The sequence below is a fragment of the Hesperophylax consimilis genome, chromosome 10, assembly GCF_061612785.1.
Source record: "Hesperophylax consimilis isolate HC1 chromosome 10, BYU_Hcon_1.0, whole genome shotgun sequence".
Classification (NCBI taxonomy): Eukaryota; Metazoa; Arthropoda; class Insecta; order Trichoptera; family Limnephilidae; genus Hesperophylax; species Hesperophylax consimilis.
In genome coordinates, this window is record NC_142845.1 from 14806227 (window position 1) to 14828141 (window position 21915).

The window sequence follows — 21915 nt, forward strand, 5'->3', positions numbered from 1 at the left end:
TTGGATCTAAATTCTGTTGGGCTGGTTATACACCTCAATTCCATAGGAAGTTTATTCCAAGCTTTAGGGCCAGATACTCCGAATGCACGATCACCAAACTTAGTGTTCGGATTTCACTTAGGTTCTTGCAACTTTCGAATTGCAGATGATGTCGCTGATCTAAGAGACTGCCTCAGACTAGTATTTTCCGGAATGCATAGCTCAGAAATATAGTGTGACGCCATTTCGTTGTGTTAGCTTTAAACACCATCCAGCATAGCTTGTACTGGATCCTTTCAGGACACTTCAGCCAGTGAAGATTTCGGGGTGTTCCGAAATGTGTGAAAACTTGGGTACCCCGGTGATTAGCCTTGCTGTGGCGTTGAACACTGATTGTAGTTTATCAGTTTCGCATTTAGGAAGACTTGCATAGATTCCGTTACAATAGTCAAGACGTGATACTATATATGAGTTCACAAGTAGTTTAGTTGACTCTGTTGAAAGGTTCCTACGAACCGACTTAAGTTGTCTTAGGTATAAGAACCCCGTGCTAACAGTCTTATTTACCTGACTTTTTAAAGAAAGGTCTGAATCCAGATAAACTCCCAGAAGTTTGACGGTTGTTTTAGCAATTACGTAATTGCCGGAAATAGCAATTGGCGAGTTGTCTATTAAATGTTGGCGTCTATGTGGTGTGGCTGCCCAGAGAAACTCCGTTTTTGAAGGATTTAGCTTAAGTTTATTTGAGGACATCCAGAAATTGATTGCTTCTAGACACTCAGCTGTTCGAATTTTAAGGCGGTCGAACTCATTTGGTGAGCAGTAAAAGTATACTTGCCGATCGTCAGCATAACAGTGAGATAAAAGACCAAATGACTCGATATTTTTTGCTACGTCATTTGTAAAGAGAATGAAGAGAAGTGGACACAAAACGGATCCCTGGTGTACCCCTGAAGAGAGTTTTGTGAAGTTGGACCGTTTATTTCCAACCTTCACTGCTTGCAAGCGATTTGATAGATATAATTTTAGCCAATCTTTGATGTTAGAATGTAAACCAAACATTACTTCTAGTCTCTGAGAAAGTTTTGTTCTTCCAGATTTTGAAAAGTTGAGGTTATGATTTGAGACATATCAAGTCAGACAAAAAAGTATTATCGTGATTTTATGCATAGTATTATGTCATGTAGCTCTTCCTCCTCCTTTAGCCAATAGTTCAGACATCCTTGCAGTAACCATCACTGAAACATTAATCATTTAACATTTATTAATGTTTGTTTTTTGGTGTAGTCAGTGCAGTCGGTGCAGAACTTCGGACCCCCGCAGCCCCCGGTGCGGGGCTCCTATATGGACCCCTCAAAGCTGGACGCACGATTCGCCGAGCGTTTCCACTCCCCCGCCGCGTTCCCCTTCCCCGACGCCTTCCTCAGGATAGAGAAGACCTACAGCAGCGTGAATGCGGCGCAAGCCAACGGTAAAATAAATAAATCCATTATTTTGCCAAAATTATAGTAACTCTTATTTAACTTCTCCCCCCTATACTATAGAGGTGTAGGGGGGAGAATTCCATTTATTTAAATTTTATTTGTTTGTTGTAGTAAATAAGCAGCAAGCCCCGTTGCCTCCGATAAACCCCCTCCAACGGTCCCCGAAGTGCTGGGTGAAGAACTCATCATCCTGCTAACACTAGTCCTTGGCCGAGCAGCCTGCTGCATCGGCCAATGCTCGCACCAGGGAAGACTTCATGTCTCACTCCGATACATTTGACTCGATGTGTTCGAGGTGGAGAGGCTGACTCCTCAAGTTTCCTGCTATCTGCCCTGGACAAGTCCCCCCGTGCTGCAAAACACCACTTGCTCGGTACTTATATATCCCCATAAACTCTTGTGTGAAAATTCTCTCTGCGAAACCCCCCCAAAATCCCCTCAACCTGAAGAAACTATTGTGAAAGTTGTATCTAGTTCTGTCAGTAAACCAGTAAACCACAGTAAACCAACCATTCTGTCAGTAAACCATGAAGAACTAGAATCGTACAGTCGTAGTCACAATGCATTCAAACTTCACAAAAAATTAAAGGAAATTACAGGCACTTCTAGAAGAATTACTCCATCATGTTTAGTTGACGATTCCAATAAATTAATATTGGATGAAAAAGATATTTTACAAACATGGGAAAAGTATATTCATGATACATTCAAAGATATTAGACCTGACATTAATATTCCCAATGATCAATTGCATGGACCATCGATTTTAAAATCAGAAATTCTTCATGCGATAAAGACTTCAGACAATAGAAAAGCGTGCGGACCAGACGATATTCCAGTTGAGGTGTTGAAGCTCTTTAATGATGAAAATGTTGACTACCTGTTGAGGTTATTTAATTCTATATACGACACAGGGAATATACCCCAAGATTGGCTAAAATCCACCTTCGTGACATTGCCTAAAAAACAATACCCTAAGAAGTGCAGTGACTATCGATTAATAAGCCTGATGAGTCATGTCCTTAAATTATTCCTCAAAATAATACATGCCAGGATACGCAATAAGTGCGAGCAGGACTTGGATGACACCCAGTTTGGCTTCAGAAATGCGTTTGGGACGCGTGAGGCATTATTGTCTATCGATGTACTATTGCAAAAGTGTCGTGACCAAAGAAAGGAAGTTTTTGCCTGTTTTATTGACTACGAAAAGGCATTTGACAGGGTAAAACATGCTGACCTAATGAAAATGCTTGCGGATTGTAACGTTGACACCAAAGACCAGAATTTCATAAAAAACCTGTATTGGTTCCAAACAGCAGAAATAAGACATGGGAATGAGAGATCTAATGCAATTGCCATTCAGCGTGGAGTACGACAAGGCTGTATCCTGTCGCCACTATTGTTTAATCTCTATTCCAACTATGTCTTTAAAAGAGCCCTAAGTAATACTGAGAAGGGTCTTAAGATCAACGGAGTTGTCATTAATAACATAAGATACGCAGATGATACTGTATTACTAGCTGACTGTATCGATGACCTCCAAGACCTATTAAATCTTGTTAATAATGCTGGTGAGCAACTGGGCCTAACAATCAACGTCAATAAAACAAAATGGATGACTTTTGGACGACTAGATCACTCTGAATCAGTGATACAGTTAAATGGTTGCAATGTCGAAAAGGTCGAAAGATTTAGATACCTCGGCAGTATTCTCACGGAGACTCTTGACCCAGATGTAGAGGTTAGGTGCAGAATTGAAGCAGCAAGAACTGCGTTCATTAAAATGAAATCCCTCTTCTGCAATGATAATATCAGCTTAAAACTAAGGCAGAGAATGCTAAAATGTTATGTGTGGTCGGTCTTGTTGTATGGATGTGAAACATGGACCTTGAAAGTAAATACCATGAACAGGTTAGAGGCTTTTGAAATGTGGATTCACCGGAGAATACTCAAAGTACCATGGACCGACATGATCACCAACACAGAAATTCTCAGGCGGGCTAGAGCAGAGAGAGAACTGCTTAGATTAATAAAAATCAGGAAAATTTCATATCTGGGTCATGTACTTCGAGGGGAGAAGTATCACTTGCTCCAGTTAATTTTGAAAGGCAAGATAGAGGGTCGCAGAGGGCCTGGTAGGAGACAAATGTCTTGGCTGCGAAACATACGAGAGTGGACCGGCATTAGAAGTGTGGAGGAGCTATTCCGGGCAGCGCAAGACAAAGAGACATTTTCAAGAGTGATCGCCAACGTCGGGGGGACCTGATACGGCACATAAAGAAGAAGAAGTAAACCATTGATGATTCTACAGAAATTCCTCTCAATGAAAATGTGGCCTGACTGATTGTCGTTAACCAGGCGCCCGTATCTTCCTGGCATCCCCAGGGCGCCCAAGAAGGAAAAAATTATGTACCCGTATGTACCATAAAGGTAGGCACAGAAGGTAACCGAATAAAATAGAAAATTAAAAAGAATAGGTTAGGTTATTTGTTTGTTTGTTATTTTTCTTCAATGTTTTTTTGTGATGGAACCTGCAAAGAAAATGAAACGGTATACGCCTCCTTGCTAATTTATTCATTATCTCATGCATACTCTTCTGTTACGACCCAACTGAAGTATTTGTTTCATTTGATTGTGTCTTCCTGGGGCGTATCCGACATCTTCCATTCAAATGAATGTAGAACGTACACGTAATAATACGTCATGTAACATTCTCGTGGCCCTCTTTCTCCGTTTATGCCCTTTCGTATCCAAACCATCTTATGTTAACACACCAAAATAAGAGATAAAAGATAAGGGATTTCCTCATCAGCCTTCATAGAGTAGTGATTATAATGCCTAACTTTGGATCTGGAAGTTGTGGTTCTTAGTTTTGTTGAAATTTATTACAATATATATACATAGAACATACAAGCAATATAATACATAATATATTATGAACTTTACTAAAATGAATCACGGTTATATTGAGAAATTACTAGACAAAGTACGCCTCAATACTTCTAGGCAGATCTCAACTGAGGGGTACAGTGTAATTATTGAGTGATTTTTATACAAAATATGAAATTTTCAATTTAATTGTTTCAGGACAGGAATACCACTAGTGGAAAAGGACCAGCTTATCTGTGGAAAAGTGCTGGCCACAGATTTCAAGGGATTTTGTAAAATCATTTACGATTTTTTTTTTTTTTTTTTTTTACAGTATTACCGCACAAGAGTCCCAACTGCTCCCGTCTGGAGCCAGTGAGACTATGGCATCCCCAATTGGGGTATGTTGTGAGGCTGAGGGTATTGGGGAGGGGAGGGAGATGGGGAAGAGGAAGGTGGGGAAGTACCTGGCTATTCAGATCTGGTCACCAAACACGGCTAAAGCCATTTCAAGCAACGTTTCAATTCTGAATGGTGGTCTTACACCAGGGCGATACTGAGAGTATCTTCCACTCTGGAACGTGCCGCAAATATACTATATATTATTTTTAATTAATTAATTGTGAAATAACACAAATTAATCAAATAAAATTTATTTGCGCACGCCGGGTTCGAACCCGCGACCTTCGGATCTGTAGTCAAAAGCGTATACCACTAGACCACGCCGGCCGTCATACTATATATTATTTTTAATTAATTAATTGTGAAATAACACAAATTAATCAAATAAAATTGGGTCTAAGATGGGTCTGTAAATGAAGATAACAGCCTAATAGAAGAGTATTCAATATATGAGTAGTGCCAATTTTTTGATATTTTATAGTTGCGATTGTTGGAATCTTATGAAGTATTTTGTAATTTCTTAAATTTTGAAAATTAAAACATTTTAAAAATAAACTTCCTTCATTTTTAATTTCTTTTGCACTGTGAAGTAAGTTGCTTAATCTGTATAAAAGATTATATTTTTACTATTACAAATTTTATAGATAGACGTTTCTAGTAAGTTATATGTAAATAAATGTGTATCTTTCTAATATTATATTTTTTGAAAAATAATACCCACTCGTATTACGAAAACATTGTACATTGGCGAATATGGTTGATAGGAGAGGTAGGTAGGTACATACGATTTTATAAATATAAGGAGCAAATTCAGTCAGTCTCCTCATGCTTATTATAACTAAGTTTGACTATACATATTTAAAAAACACTGTGAATAAAAAAGCAAAAAATGGTTTGGTAGTACAGCTTTATTTGTAAAATCTTTACTATTTGTGTGTATACAGAAACATTATTAGAGGGTAACATAAATCTTCCATTAAACGTAAACTCTTATGGGAAGCTTTTGTTTGGACAGGGGAATTTCAGTGGTCTGGGAAAACAAAACAAATTATTGTCAAATATTTATTTTTACGCATTCATGATACAAAATAGATTCCCCTCTGAAAAACACAAAATAAAGTTACATTTAGTTCAACGTACACACATGCACAGATTTTATTTCAGGATTACTGAAAATAGAAATATTACTTACCATTTGTATTTCTGAAAAACCGTCAGTTTTGTCATTGAGATTGCTAAATTAAAGTTAGTTTTAACTGAGTTTTACGTAGTAGTAGTAAAACATACGACTGGCATAAATGTAAAAATGAGTCAAGTGGGATGTCTTGCTTCTATGTTTTTTTAAAATTTCTGCTTAATTGATGAACAGAAACTTCAATTAGTATTAAACACATAATAGGGAACTTAAGTGAAAAATAATATTATGGCTTAAAAAAACATATATTCATATAGATCAACAAACGTGGATTCTGAATATAATTTTATGTAGAATGAACAAATCGTCATTTAAAAACTATTAAAAACCACAAGAGATTTAAAGGCCCTGTGATTGTTTGGAAGGTTCTGACAGAACTTACGCTGCTACCTCCCAGGTCGGTCGGCCGCTTGCATTAAGAATGCGGACAATTTTGTCACAAGTTGCACTGCGTAGACTCTCACACGGATCACTAAATTATTTCAAAAGAAATATTTAAATTGGGCTTACTGTTAACCGACAAAACTGACGTACGTATGATATGACACATACACCCCGTCAGATTTCAATCATTTTGGCAGGCTTTTAAAAATACAAACTTTGAAAATTATTTGAACAATGAAATCGACATTATTTGAACAATTGAAATTCCTTATTGGTTAGTTTTGTATTTTTGAAGGTTGAATAAGTGAATGGATATCAAACCTTGCTGGCTGTTTGGTGGAATGGATAGAGAGAGAGGGATGGGTGGACTACCTGGAAGAGGACGACGAGGAGCGGGTGCGGCGGTGTGTGCGCGAGGAGGGCTGCGGGGGGGCGGGACGGGGAGGGCGGGCAGGGGAGCGGGAGCGGTTGGGACGGGGGCGGCGCGGTGAGGGCCGGCGCCCCCGCATTGGGCCCCCGGGGCTGCGGCGGCGCTCCCCCCTTCCACCTCCATATCTGTAATAAACAACAATAGTGTGATATTATAAAATAACAAATGTACATTTGAATATTTTCCCTAGATTCTCAAACGTCAAATGGCAATACATAGTTATACAGGGTGTATCGGCACTAATCCGACAAACTTTAACCAGCTATTCCTTAGCACATTTGGAGTAAAAAATGTTATGGGCACTTTGCTGTCCTGTAGCATTTTTTATTCAATTAAAAACAAAAAATTTAAAATTTCCACATTACATCACTGTCATTGGCATTGCGTTTCGTGTTCAACAGCTGTTATAAGCAAGTATGTCAAAAAGCGTCTTCGCTCTTTCGCACACACTAAATAATAATAGTCAAAAATGAGACAAATGGTGCCGTGCCATTTCGTTGTGATTGTTAAAGTGCGCCAATATAGGTACACACGTGCATTATTCAACGGAATTCGAATAAAATATTTGCCAGATGGGTTTTCAAACTTTGACAAAGGATAAAACAGTGGTGACATGTGGTGAAAATGTGAATAATAAAATTTTTATTAAAAAAAAACGTTACCGGACAGCAAAGTGCACATAAGATTTTTTACTCCAAATATGCTAAGGAATAGCTGGTTAAAGTTTGTTGGGTACGTGCCGATACACCCTGTATATCATTTACAAAAAAATTGTATGCTATCGACGAACTTACCATGTGAAATATTATGGTAAATATTCAAAAGAATAAACGGGGTTCCATTCATTGGGAGGTACATTACATTTGACAAAATAATCCTCGAATGACTACTACAGATAGAGATAAAGAGACGATTTACAAAAATACCAAGAGCTTTAAAAAATCGACAATATGAACATAGACTAAAGGAACTAAGTTTACCAACGATAAAAGAAAGAAGAGAGAGGGGTGACTTTATTGAGAATTTTTAAATTTTATCACACAAAAAACACTTTTTTTTTTAATAAAACACCTTTTGCAATCCTAGGGAACACTTCCTTGCAAATAGAGTAGTGGATGCTTCCACAACATGTCGTCAATACTACTAATATAAACAAATTGGATTGGAATCTGAGAAGAAAGGATTAACTTTGTCAACAGTGATTCATACCAAAGCTCATGCAAATAGAATTACATTTAACATGGTTGATACTATCACTAATTACAGACAAACACAACATTGATCATCAATGTTGTGTTTGTCTGTAATTAGTGATAGCTCCTTGTATGTGAGCTAATTGTTACAGTTTGCTAATTTAAAACAACTCAATTACTGCTTAAGTTATTGTGAAATCAGAGCGAGCAGAATGCTGCCTGCTCAGTAAATAATAATAATAATGAAATAACAATTTGGTTAGGTTGGTTACCTGGGGGGAGAGCGCCTGCGCATGGGCGGGCGCGGCATGGGACGCGTGAGGGGCGAGGGGCGGCGCGGGGGACGAATGGGAATCAGGACGGGAGCCGCCGTGATCTCCTGCCCATCGATCTGACCTGCAAACACATCAAACAAAGCGTGTTCATCAAATATTTCATTGTTTCGGGAAGCAACCAAAAGATTGCCCAGTGGGTAATACATCCATTTAGTAGTTGGACAGATAATGTTAGATACTCACAGCATTTGCCGACTTCAGATAAAGTTGTGCTTAGTGAAAAATTGTACTAGCTATTTTATAAATACAATAGGGATTATCACAAAAAAAAATTATTTCATTAAGAGGAACGGCTGCGAGGCCTTTTTCCCACAAAACTTAAATTTGAATTTTAGGCCGAAATACATAAACAAACAAATAATATTTTTTTTAATCAAAAGGTACAGGAAATAAGGAAAGAAGGTACGGTACTTCCAGCGTGTGGTGCCATTTTATTTATTTGTGTTTTCAATAATAATATATCCCCCGGAGGATCCTGCAGCGGTGAGGGTTTTCCCATCAGGAGTTCCCCTTTTTTTGTTTTCCCTGAAAACCCCACAAGGGAAGAGCTCTCCTCTCCACACCCCCTTAGTTTCCGAAGGCCCCAAGAGGGAAGAATCCATGGAGGTGGCCTCAGCTCTCCTCTCCACTCCCTCAGGTTCCCCAAAGGCCCCCCCTTTTGTTTGAATGATCCATCTTTAGTCCCACGAGTATCTAGCGGAATAGAAGGTGTAAATACTTCGAGATGCGACCCAGTATCTAGGAGGCACTGTTCCCCAGTGTAATTTAGCCTGAGCACGGTAGATCGCACCTTAGTTTGGTATGGCTATTACAGGTCTTATTTCCACTCCCTGAGCAATAGGTTCGCCACACTCCCTAGGCTAGTTATAAGTTATGAACATTATTGATAAAAAACATATTTATCAATGTGTTAGTTTTAAAATGAGAGAAATATATAAATTACCTCCGTCCATGTGTTTCATGGCGTTCTCCGCCTCGTCGGGGTTAGTGAACTCCACGTAGGCAAAGCCCTTTCCGATAAGTGGGTGCCGGCGCTCTGTGGGCATCTCTACGGCCTTCACCACACCGTACGTGCTGAAGATCTCCATGATGTGTTCCTTGCAGACGTTGCGTGTGAGGCGGCCGATGTGAATGCGGGTGGGACGCGGTGGGGGCGAGCGCTCGCGCTTCTTGCTGAGGCGGGAGCGCGGAGACGGCGACCGGCTAAAACCAACAAACGTCTTCATTAATGCAATAAACTTTGCAGGAATGCATGTTCTACTTAAAGTGCTCTAGCGACAAATCTGTTACTGAGGAGCAAGAGCTCAAAACGAAACTAACGCATAATTATTGATTTTTTTAGGAATTGCATCAATATATTTTCAAAATACAAAATGCAAAGGTGCATAATTTAACATATAACAATTGTGTTAGTACCGAAATATTATCAAAATAAATAAATATTTATGTACATAATATTGTTAGCAGCGCAACGAACACTTAATAAAGTATTTAAAGCCGATTTAAACGACGAGGTACTTGTGTTCATTGATGACATCATAATTCCGTCGGAAACGGGTCAACCTGGAAGAAGGTTTTGAAAAGCTGGAAAAAGTGCTCTTGCGTCTTAAGCAAGCTGGTCTTACCCTAAATTTGGCGAAGTGTGAGTTCTTTCAAAACACAATAAACTATTTGGGTAAAGAAATATGCACTGGCTCTATAAAACCAAGACTCCCCCCCCCCCCACGAGGAAGGATTGCAAGCAATCAACACATTAGCACAACCACGCTGAGCAAATACACACCAAATAAAGTTATTGATTATAATACCGTGGAGACAAGATTAAAATATTTCATCACAAACATCTATTAGCGTTTTATTATTGCTAACAATATATTATGAAGTTGGAAATCCCTTCAGTTTTACTGTCACCACTGTCAGACAATAAAACCACTCAAGCGAATGTGTATTTACAAAAATAATGGCTGAGCGATTCAGGTTTCTGTGTGTTCCGTTTGGATTCGCTTGCGCTCATTAAAAAATCATACCCCCGAATATTAATACGGAATCACATAAACAGCTTACTATATTTTAAAGCAAATGAATCCACCTATATTTCATTGTTTATCCCATATTTGTAGGTATTATTTTCACTGACTTATTATTACTGGTATTTTTATATAAAATTTTAAATGATTTAGTTGATAGTCCGGTATTGCTAGAATTGATAAGCTACCGGATTCCACAACGTAATACTAGAAGTCAGGATTGATTTCAGTGCAGAAATTCTGGGACTAACTACCATATGTATTCCTCTTTGCCCAGAATACTGATGGAGGGACACAATTATACCAAGTCAGCGGACATCTTCAATTCATCTTTAAACAAATATAAAATGTTGTTAATGAAGTTATTTAGTTATGTACAATAAATAATATATATTTCTTAATATTCTTATGTAAAAGCCCTGAAAAAGGGCGTTAATTAATAAATAAATAAATTAAAATGGCAAAAACCGTCTACCATCTATTTAGGCAGCCACGGCTCAAGGCCTAGAGCGATGAGACCTAAATATGGGTGGTCATCGTTCCACTGGATAACTACTATCAGTGAAACAAAATGAACTTGGCGTTATTGTAATTTTCAACAAGAATACTATTCGGAAATGGAAACCATAAAATATGTGATCTTTTTTGTATTAATAATATAGAAACACTAATAAAAAAGAAAGGTAGATAGAACTAACCTGGAATGTTTAACTTTGCCTTTGTCATTGGAGTTGGACGGGGCAGGCTTCTTCTTGTCCGAGGGTCTGTCTCCTTCCTTGCGCTCCCTCACAGGGCTCTTGCTCTCTACAGCCCTGAAATAACATTCTTCCATTTTACTCACTCGATCAAACAGAAGACGGTAAACTAAGCTTGCGGAATTTGATGCTAGAAAGATTTCTCTCTTCAATTGGTCAATCTCCATAGCATAATTGTATCGGAAGGTTGAAAAAAATATGGTTCCATAACAAAACAGATCATTGAAGAAAAGTGATGGAAAAAAATGGTGGTTTCCAAAATCAAGTAATAATGAAAGTGAGCGTAGAGGTAATACTGACTTGCGCTTGGGTCTCTGACGGTCTCCCCCACTGCTGCTGGAGGAAGAGCTGGAGGAGGAAGATGAGGAACGAGAGGATCCGGAGCTGCTGGAGCTGGATCGCGACGAGCGTGATGAGCTGCTGTCTGAGGAACTGCCAAATATACATTCAATCATCATAGCATACAGTTGATAAGTACATAACTAAATTTATCATTATTCATTGTGTATACCAGGGCTTCCCTAACTGTGAGTCGCGACGCCCCGGGGCGCCGCGGGATCATCCCAGGGGCGTTGTGAGGCAATCTTTATAGCGTCTTCCACACGCACACTTCGGAGCGACTGAGTCCCGCGCCACTTCAGGCCGCCGCGCAGAAAAGTCTCACAGTGAACTGCGCTGTAAACCTATCGGTTTTTACTTTTCTGCGCCTGAAGTGGCGCGGGACTCGGTTGCTCTGAAGTTTGCGTGTGGGAGACGCTAATAGGTTGGCTGTCTGTGTTGGCGCGACCGACCCAAGTGAGCGCCACGCATATTGTGATGATGAGGTTTCTCTGCAGTTGCAGTAATTAAGAATAAGTACAGATCAAAAATAAATTAAGAGGCAGAGACGAGAGTGGCGATTTCGAAACTTCAACCTCGTTTTGAGAAACTATGCTCAGAAAAGCAAGCACATCCTTCTCATTAATACCAAAGAAGAAAATTGCTTTTTTATCTTTTTTGTTTGCTTCCATTTTTGTTTTTATGTTGTGTTCTTTATTTTCTAATAAAAAAATTAGATACTATTTGGAGTTTTTCTGACAAATTGTTATTAGGTAACGTACCCATACTACGTGACCCGTTCAGGGGGGGGGGGCTTCAAAATACTACGCTTAGTACAAATGAGCGGCGGGGGGCTTAGATTTTTAGTCACCGGGGGGGCGTTGCAAAAATATGGCAACTTCCCAAGGGCGTCACAGTTGAAAGTTTGGGAAGCCCTGGTGTATACGATAAAGTTCTATATCTGGCAAAGAAAAATGAGAAGAGTCAAAATTATAAGGAAGTTTAAAGGGACTATTGGTAAAATATCCATACTCTGCATAACATAAATTGTTGTATATTAGGTAATGATTTACATAACTGCCGCACTTTTAGGAACAAATATGGAAATTACAATTTCAAAAATTACTACAAGAAACAACTATTTACATGTACAAAATAAGTTATCAGGTTAAGGGTTTGGGTTAATTAAGTAATTTTAACGTATTTAGAAAACTAAACTTTTGCAAACGTCTACTTCCATACTAAAAAAAATCCAAAATGGCGGCAAAGGAATCATTTTACGAGGGAAATTTTAAGGTTTAATTAAATAAAAATGAAATTTTAATGCATTTTTTATTATCTCTCCCGACGTAAATATTTGTAGTAATTATGATGAAACGATGTGTGATTTCCATAATCTGTGCCTATTAAGTGCAGCGGTTAGGTAAATATTTACCATAGCGAAGTACGGAAATTTTCAGACTTATTTATGACAAGATTCGTTGGAGCTTATTTTGACTCATAACGTTTTCCTTTCACACACCGAATCGAAGTGCATGCTCGATAAGCCATATACAATAGCCACCAAACGGATATAATATTTTTTGTCGCTATGAAGGGGTAATATAAATTTAAATGATAATAAATTATAATCCTTTCTTTTAATGAAAGTTAAATCTCTAGCAAGACCAAGGTTGAACCTTATAAGCAAAAAAAATAATTTACCTCCCACTGCTGTCACTACTACTGGATCCTGAATCGTTCTTCTTTTTCTTATCCTTCTCCTTTTCTTTTTCCTTTATCTTCTTCTCTTTCTTATCTGATCCGGCCGAAGGTGAACGATTTCTAGCCCTAAAGAGGGAAAACAAATTGTTCTTCAAGTATAAAATTAAATACTAATATATCGAAGACCTCCAAAGTAGGGCTATGTATAACCTTGATAAAAACACAGATTTGGTAAATAAAATTATGTAAAAATAACTTACATAGTAGAACTATTAGTTATACGTGTATTTTATGAAAGTAAAACAGACTTTCACCTGCTAAATATTAAAATTAACAAAATTGGACGCCGCAAAATCCGGTAAGTGCCAAAATTGTATCAAAGACAATAAAATGTAGTGCTCGTCCATAAATATACCAGTGCTCGTTGTCAATGTTGCCCACTGTTGCCTCAATTCCTAAAGGTGGAAACACATTATTAAAACCCGACGCGAACCGATGAAACGCGATGCGTGTTGAGTCGAATCAAATGTATTGTTTTCTTATGACCAGAAACACACTATGAACATCCGACGCGACGCCATGTCGGATGTTCATAGTGTGATTCTGGTCATAAGAAAACAATACATTTGATTCGACTCAACACGCATCGCGTTTCATCGGGTCGCGTCGGGTTTTAATAATGTGTTTCCACCATAATTCTTTTGACAATAGACAACACACATGTTAAAATATTTTCTCGTTCGTAGAACTCATGGACCTAAAAAGCCATTTTGGACCCAAAAGGCTAAAACGCTAAAAGGCTAAACAACATGGACCTAAGAAATCCTGGACAGTGCCACAGTGCATTAGTGCGATTTTTAATAAATGGCATTGAAGTCATATCTAGGGCGAGGGGAAATTGCCTGACATCCATTTGCCTTTTGTTGGACTAGAGCAAGGCTGCCCAACCCCAGGCCCGCGGGCCATAATGTGGCCCGCGAACGAATTATAAGTGGCCCGCGTGAACCATTTTCAAAAAACCCGCCAATCCGCCAATTTGAAAAAGTGTCGCGGGCCTGCTGTAAAACAAACAATGCCGCTTGCGCGCGGTCACCAGTGTTGCCAACGAAGGCGATTTATCGCTATTTGGTCTACTCAGACCGAGAATCAGCGACGAAAAAATCTAACCTGTTGAACTTACCCCCCCCCCCCATGGATTTCAAATATTTGGTGGGGAGCACTCATTTTGATTTTTTTTTGTGAGGAATTATGATTTATATAAATTCTCTAACAACCCCCCCTCCCCATGGAAATAGGAACCGTCAGGTATTCAGTGGCCCGCCAGTGATTCAAAATCGTCAATTTGGCCCAACTGTTAAAAAGGTTGGGCAGCCTTGGACTAGAGCATAAACATAAATAAACAAATTAATCTCCCAGTCAAGCTAAGCAAGTTCATTTTTTTCAATCACAAAAATAACCCATTTCTAAATATTATAGAGGGTATCTATAGAGGACTTTATTTTTGAAAATGTAATATTTTTATGATTATACTGTATAAACTACATAAATTTAATACGTAACAAGCTTATTTAACAGGTGTAAATTAATAAATATGTAAATATTGCAACCATGTAACCTCCAACCTCCCTTACCCCTCACCCATACGCTCTCTGAAGCTCTGAAGTCATCATTGCTGATTATTCATTTACGAACCGAAACGCGAGCCGAGCTACGAATTATGGGAAAGGAACTTTTATTTTATTTTATTTTATTTATTAGCGTTATAAACAGTCTTTATACATACATATATGACAGTGATCAGAGTAGTTATGTCATTGACCAATAAAATAACGACAAAACAAACCATAACAGAAAAATACATAACAACATACCTAATACAAACAATTCTGATAAAGTACATCAATTATCAAAAATGTGTTAATCAATTGAAATATTTAAAAAAAAAATAATTGAAAAATTAAGTTTTTTGGTTAAATAAGATGCAGTATCACTTTTTTACGGATGCTGTGAATTTAGCTAGGTTCGTGTTAAACACATCGATGTTTGGGCATAACCTATTAAATGTGCTACAGCTTCTTCTTATAAATACATTTTCGAGGTAATTTGTATTGCTTTTAGGAATATAAAACGTATCCAGAGATCGAGTAACTCTTTTTGGACATTTGAAATGAATATTTTGTAGTAAGTATGGGCTATCGATATGGTTATGAAGTATCTTATAGAGCATCAATAGGTCTCTGATATCACGGCGTTGTTCAAGAGATTTAAGGTTTATAGGGACATAGTATTCATCATTTCGCACGCGATAAGAGACATATTTGATAAAATTTTTCTGAACTCTTTCTAGTTGTGCTTTATAAGTAGAACAATGAGGGTTCCACACTGCCGAAGCGTACTCCAGGTGGCTTCTGACGTAAGATATGTAAAGAATCTTAAAAGTTTGTGGATTTTTGAAAACTGAACTTACCCTAAGTATAAATCCCAACATTTTCAAAGCCTTCGACGTGATATGCTCGACGTGAGATTGAAACATAAGCTTACTGTCTAATAGAACTCCAAGATCTCTTATTACATTTACCCTGTTTAAAATATTGTTCTTAATTAAGTATGGATATAATATTGTGTTTTTCTTTCGAGAAAAAGAGATGACGCTACATTTATCTGCATTCTTCCTGAGGTTACGGGGACGAAACTAGAGCAGAACCCTTGTACCGTTACAGCTTGAGTACGAGTGAATACCCATTGCTTCGACTTTATCAATTAAGATGCTGTGTGGGATTTTATCAAAGGCTTTGGAGTAGTCTGTGTAGACTACATCAACTTGATATCCGTTAAGAGACTGGGACACGGTCAAGCGGCTTGATCGCAAGCACGTAGTTTTTTTGTCTATTGTTGTCTATTGTTGTCTATTATTGTCTATGCTTAGCGGCTTGACAGCCCGCATCAAGCCTCTCCGTCAAGCATGGCCACGCCTTCCTGTGATTTCGTGGTGGTCTATGTATATGTACTTCTATGCCTTCCTGTCATTTCGTGACTCGCGGCAAAATGGAATCTGTCAAAGACAAAGCGTTCTTGGCTCTTACGTTAGCTTTATGTTTGAATAAAATAATAAAAAGAAACGAATTTGGTGTCAAGAATGGTACAAGTTAAGGTACCGCTTTACCCATGAGCATTTGCAAAGTGTATTACAGGCTACAGCTATTTTTTGTATGAATATCTTGTGCGGTATTCATACAAAAAATATGTTTTCTCCATTGAAAAATCAGAAAATTATTTATTCTACAGTTTGATTATTAATGACCTTGAAAACCACTGTCATAATTATTAAAAAATACTTCCAAAATTTTTAAATTAGATGGATTTCTACAAATTGAACACAAAAACAATAACTAAGTACCTATTTTATAACAATTTTATTCAATTTATATCATTGTTTATGATACGTGATATTTATTTGTCTATTGTCGTTTGTCTATTCCCACAAAAATATAAATTCGCATCAAGCCTCGCCGCAAGCACGTAGAATTGCGCAATGCTTGCAAGCCAGCTTCGGTACACGGTCAAAATGCTTGACACAAAGTGCCATAGACAATAAACTACGTGCTTGCGATCAAGCCGCTTGACCGTGTCCAAGTCCCATTAAGTCTGATGCACAGATGGAATTAGAAATCTCTACTACGTGTTTTTTTATGACAAACAATCTGACGTGTACCCGGCGTTGCTAGGGGTTATCCGTAGGAGATAGACATATACCATTAAGGACTTTTTTGTAGGCCTTTTTAAGATGTACAATTCTGTAGTACATTATTTTGATGTATCTCATAAGGTTTAGCCAGCGTTAGCAATGTAAGCGCCCGAAAAATTTTTTTAGACTTGATTACAAAACATCGACTTTTCTCTATTTTCTATAAATTTAATATGCTGGAGCCAGTGAGACAATGGCACCCCCAATTGGGGTATGTTGTGAGGCTGAAGATAGTGGAGAAGGGAAGTAAATGGGGAAGAGGAAGGTGGAGATGTAACTGGCTATTCAGATCTGGTCACCAAACATCATAAATTATTTTAAATGCGTAATTTGTGTTATAACCCAAATGGATCGAATAAAATTTCCTTGCGCTCGCTGGGATTGAACCCGCGATCTCTAGCTTTTCTAATCAAGCGCCTCACCCTTTTGATGTACAATTTCAAATAAAACTTTCAAATTTCAAAGAAATTCGAATATGAAAAACTTCTATTTTTATCAAAATTTGTATAAATCATCAAGCAATTTCAAAGTTTCATTTCAATTTTTGTGTTCGTCAAAGCACCCTGAACGGTGACCGTCCCATGATGAAATAATAACACAATTTATATAGAACTTTCACAGGACTTGAATTAAAACTTTGAAATTAGATCAATTGTTCAAATTATGTTTTTGTAAAATATCTGTTTTTATTTAAGTGTATAATTTTCTGTGTGTTAGATTTGAAAATTTCCCGCGCTGTTTCAAAAATTATATCTCTCGATTTTAATATGGAAATATATAAACTGCTTATAGTGCTGTAGAGCCATTGAATGTACCTACATTTGATCGCTTATTGCATATTTTTAGGAATCGTGAAAAAAATATTAAAAAATCTTTAATTTTATAAATTGTGAATTCGGCTTAATATTTACTTAGAGAGACTGGGACACGGTCAAGCGGCTTGATCGCAAGCACGTAGTTTTTTTTGTCTATTGTTGTCTATTGTTGTCTATTATTGTCTATGCTTAGCGGCTTGACAGCCCGCATCAAGCCTTTCCGTCAAGCATGGCCACGCCTTCCTGTGATTTCGTGGTGGTCTATGTATATGTACTTCTATGCCTTCCTGTCATTTCGTGACTCGCGGCAAAATGGAATCTGTCAAAGACAAAGCGTTCTTGGCTCTTACGTTAGCTTTATGTTTGAATAAAATAATAAAAAGAAACGAATTTGGTGTCAAGAATGGTACAAGTTAAGGTACCGCTTTACCCATGAGCATTTGCAAAGTGTATTACAGGCTACAGCTATTTTTTGTATGAATATCTTGTGCGGTATTCATACAAAAAATATGTTTTCTCCATTGAAAATTCAGAAAATTATTTATTCTACAGTTTGATTATTAATGACCTTGAAAACCGCTGTCATAATTATTAAAAAATACTAAAATACTTCCAGAATTTTTAAATTAGATGGATTTCTACAAATTGAACACAAAAACAATAACTAAGTACCTATTTTATAACAATTTTATTCAATTTATATCATGGTTTATGATACGTGATATTTATTTGTCTATTGTCGTTTGTCTATTCCCACAAAAATATAAATTCGCATCAAGCCTCGCCGCAAGCACGTAGAATTGCGCAATGCTTGCAAGCCAGCTTCGGTACACGGTCAAAATGCTTGACACAAAGTGCCATAGACAATAAACTACGTGCTTGCGATCAAGCCGCTTGACCGTGTCCAAGTCCCTTTATCCATAGCAACAAGAACTGTGTCAACAAACTCACATAGATTAGTTTCTGTTGATTTTTTTGTGACAAAACCGTGTTGATTCGAAATTATGTGTGGTCGTATACAAGGGAAAATGATATCAAAAAATATTTTTTCAAAAAGTTTACCTATTACATTTAACTTAGAGATTGGTCTGTAATTTTCAATATTGTGCTTGTCTCCTTTTTTAAATATAGGCACAATGTATGAACTTTTCCATTCCTGTGGGAAAATGCCAGAAGACAGTGAAGTTTTGAATATTTGACTTAGTGGATAACATAGAACACTAGCGCAATTCTTTAAAAGTACAGGGTGTATACCATCAGGCCCACTGCCTTTGGTAGGGTCTAATGATTTAAGATATTTACAAACTAATTCAGCGTCTATATTAACATTATTAAGGTTGAGAACGGAGGAGTTTGGATTATATGTTCGAGTTGTAGACGAGGTGCACGGGGCAATCCCTTGCGACGTTTCGAGCTATTTTCGGTTGCTACGTTCCTTTCCCATAATTCGTGGTTCAGCTTGGCAGTTCGACTCGCGTGTGTAATGCAACATTATATGATTTTTTATTTTATTTTTTTTTATTTTTTATAATATTGATTACATTTTATGCTTTTGACTGTCCAACTAGGAAGGATTCCCGTTTTAGGACAGTCAAATTTACAGGTTTCAAGTTATCCTAGACGAATAAAGGATTTAAAACTAGCTAAAGTAAGTATGTTAAAATTAAGATTCATAAAAAGATACATAGAGGCGTTCGTGATAAATAATTTTCAAATTACATTTTTAGTAACATTTCGGAATCAGTCCTGCCTAGATCCAACAACCATTTTGTCACTCTTGGACCGAAGGATGACAATTCGCACAGTTTCAGCTGAGAGGGGATTTTATTATTTATTTTAGGACCGAGATATGAGAATGTTTTTTGATAAGCCGCTCTGTTGCTTGTTGGAGCGGAAAGGTCATTTCTTCCCTTACTTCTAGTTTGATGTTTGTGTTCGGCTGTTTTCATTTTTTTTATGAACATGAATTACAATTTTTTATATGGCACTGTCGGACATCTTGTTTTGTATGGAGCTGTCATACCCCGACCCCTCCCCGCCCGCTCCCAGTCGCAAGGAAGCAGGCACGCTGCGTGCTTGTATTTGGTTATTTTGTTAAGTAAATAAATTAAAACGTATTTTTATCCTAGCAATCTAGCTCGCTAAAAACTCACGGACCGCCACTGGAAGACCCAGTAGACAACAAACTACAATATTTTATTTTTAATTAAATAAAAACAAAACGCTTGGTGTACACTACTTTTTATATCAAAATTATCAATATCTTTAATTTTTTTTTAACTTTACTTATTTTTCTTTATTTTAAAGCTTAAATGAGCTGCACGATGCACGGAAGAGCGCATTAGTTTAATAAACACATAATACAAAATATTTGAGTTGTAATTGTTTTCTTTCCTTAAAAATATCGATAGCCTTTCTTAGGACAAATGCACTCTCTCAATTTTGTATTTTGATGCGTTAAGCTCTCTGAAATTCGTTTCAGTAGATGGTTAAAGGAAGTGATAGACATTCTAAAATAATTAAAGAACTTTAGTTTATCACTTCTCAAATCACCAATTAACACTTGGAAAGTTCCTACAAAAATCTTTCACCCAAAATTTTCTTTTCTTTTTTTTCCTTCTTTTTAATAAGTACAACATGACAACAAGAGCTTCATCATCGTCCATTGCGCACGTTCGTCTACTGAAAAATGAGCAAATAAAATGTTTTGGTTGAATTGACAATTATTTGTTTTCGTAGAGTATGATCCGATTTTAAAACGGATCCGTTTTTAAAACGCAATTGTGAACAGGGCCGTAGAGCATCCGTTTTTAAAACGGGACCCGCCTCCGATTTGAAAACGGAAGTGGGAACGGGCCCTTACATGGAGGATTATTATTTTCAAAGTTACAGTTAATTTTATGTATTGTAAGGTGGTGAGGTGTTTGGGGTTGCCCTGAAATAGTAGAACTGAATGTTAGGTATTTGGTTTTTGATACGTTTAATGTGAGCAAATTGCTATCCAGCCATTGTTTCACTCTGTTTATACCGGTGTTAGCAAGGTGGTGTGTTTCCTTCCAATCGTCTCCTTCAAACAGTATAACGGTATCATCTTTGACGGCCGGCGTGGTCTAGTGGTATACGCTTTTGACTACAGATCCGACGGTCGCGGGTTCGAACCCGGCGTGCGCAAATAAATTTTATTTGATTAATTTGTGTTATTTCACAATTAATTAATTTAAAATAATATATAGTATATTTGCGGCACGTTCCAGAGTGGAAGATACTCTCAGTATCGCCCTGGTGTAAGTAAGACCACCATTCAGAATTGAAACGTTGCTTGAAATGGCTTTAGCCGTGTTTGGTGACCAGATCTGAATAGCCAGGTACTTCCCCACCTTCCTCTTCCCCATCTCCCTCCCCTCCCCAATACCCTCAGCCTCACAACATAACCCAATTGGGGATGCCATAGTCTCACTGGCTCCAGACGGGAGCAGTTGGGACTCTTGTGCGGTATTACTGTAAAAAAAAAAAAAAAAAAAAATCTGCGAACGTAATAATTTTCCCACCTATATGTTGATTACACAGTTCCTTAATATATATAATGAAGAGAAGAGGACCTAGCGTACTTACTTGTGGCACACCAAAATTATTTTAAGTGCTAATATCCGCATTAATTCTAGTTTGTTGGAATCGATTACAAATATAACTCTGTATCCATTGAAAAGCTTTTCCCGTTATTCCTAAATTTCTCAGTCTTCGTAGGAGTATTTTATGAGATATTGTGTCGAAAGCCTTGGCCAGGTCCAGGAATAGGGCAATGGTTTTCTTGCCCCGGTCCACATTCTCTGCTATAGTTTCCGTGAGGTATGCGATGGCATCATCCGTTTTTTACCCGACCGAAAGCCGTACTCGCCGTACTGGTTTGGGCTTAGCAATTTATGGTTCTCCACATATTCGCTTAGCCTTGTTTTGAAGATCTTTTCAATGACTTTGGATATTGTGCTTAACAGTGATATTGGCCTATAGTTTTCAACTAGAACATTTGGTCCACTTTTGTGAATTGGGACAATTATTGATTTTTTGAAGTGATCGGGAAATATTCCCGAAGCAAAACTTAAATTATAAATATATGACAGCGGAGCGGCAATTTGAAATTGTATTTTTTTATAATTTGTGTATTTAGATTATCTGGGCCCTTTGCATGTGCAGTTTTAAGGCTGTTGATTATTTTTATGATCTCTTCTACAGTGGTTGGTTTACATCTCTCTCTTGTCTTAATCTTTATTTAAAGTAAAGTAA

General features: G+C 37.5%; 1 protein-coding gene across 1 annotated transcript; it reads right to left on the reverse strand.

The window, feature by feature from the left end:
• Window positions 1–5610: 5610 nt before the first annotated feature.
• Window positions 5611–13471, reverse strand: LOC149420345 (uncharacterized). The gene is made up of 7 exons (XM_089636100.1): window positions 13335–13471; window positions 13075–13200; window positions 11353–11484; window positions 10996–11109; window positions 9214–9473; window positions 8208–8331; window positions 5611–6867 (listed from the first exon to the last, which is right to left on the reverse strand). Coding segments are annotated over exons 1-7 (945 nt in total). The 5' UTR covers window positions 13337–13471; the 3' UTR covers window positions 5611–6680.
• Window positions 13472–21915: the final 8444 nt, after the last annotated feature.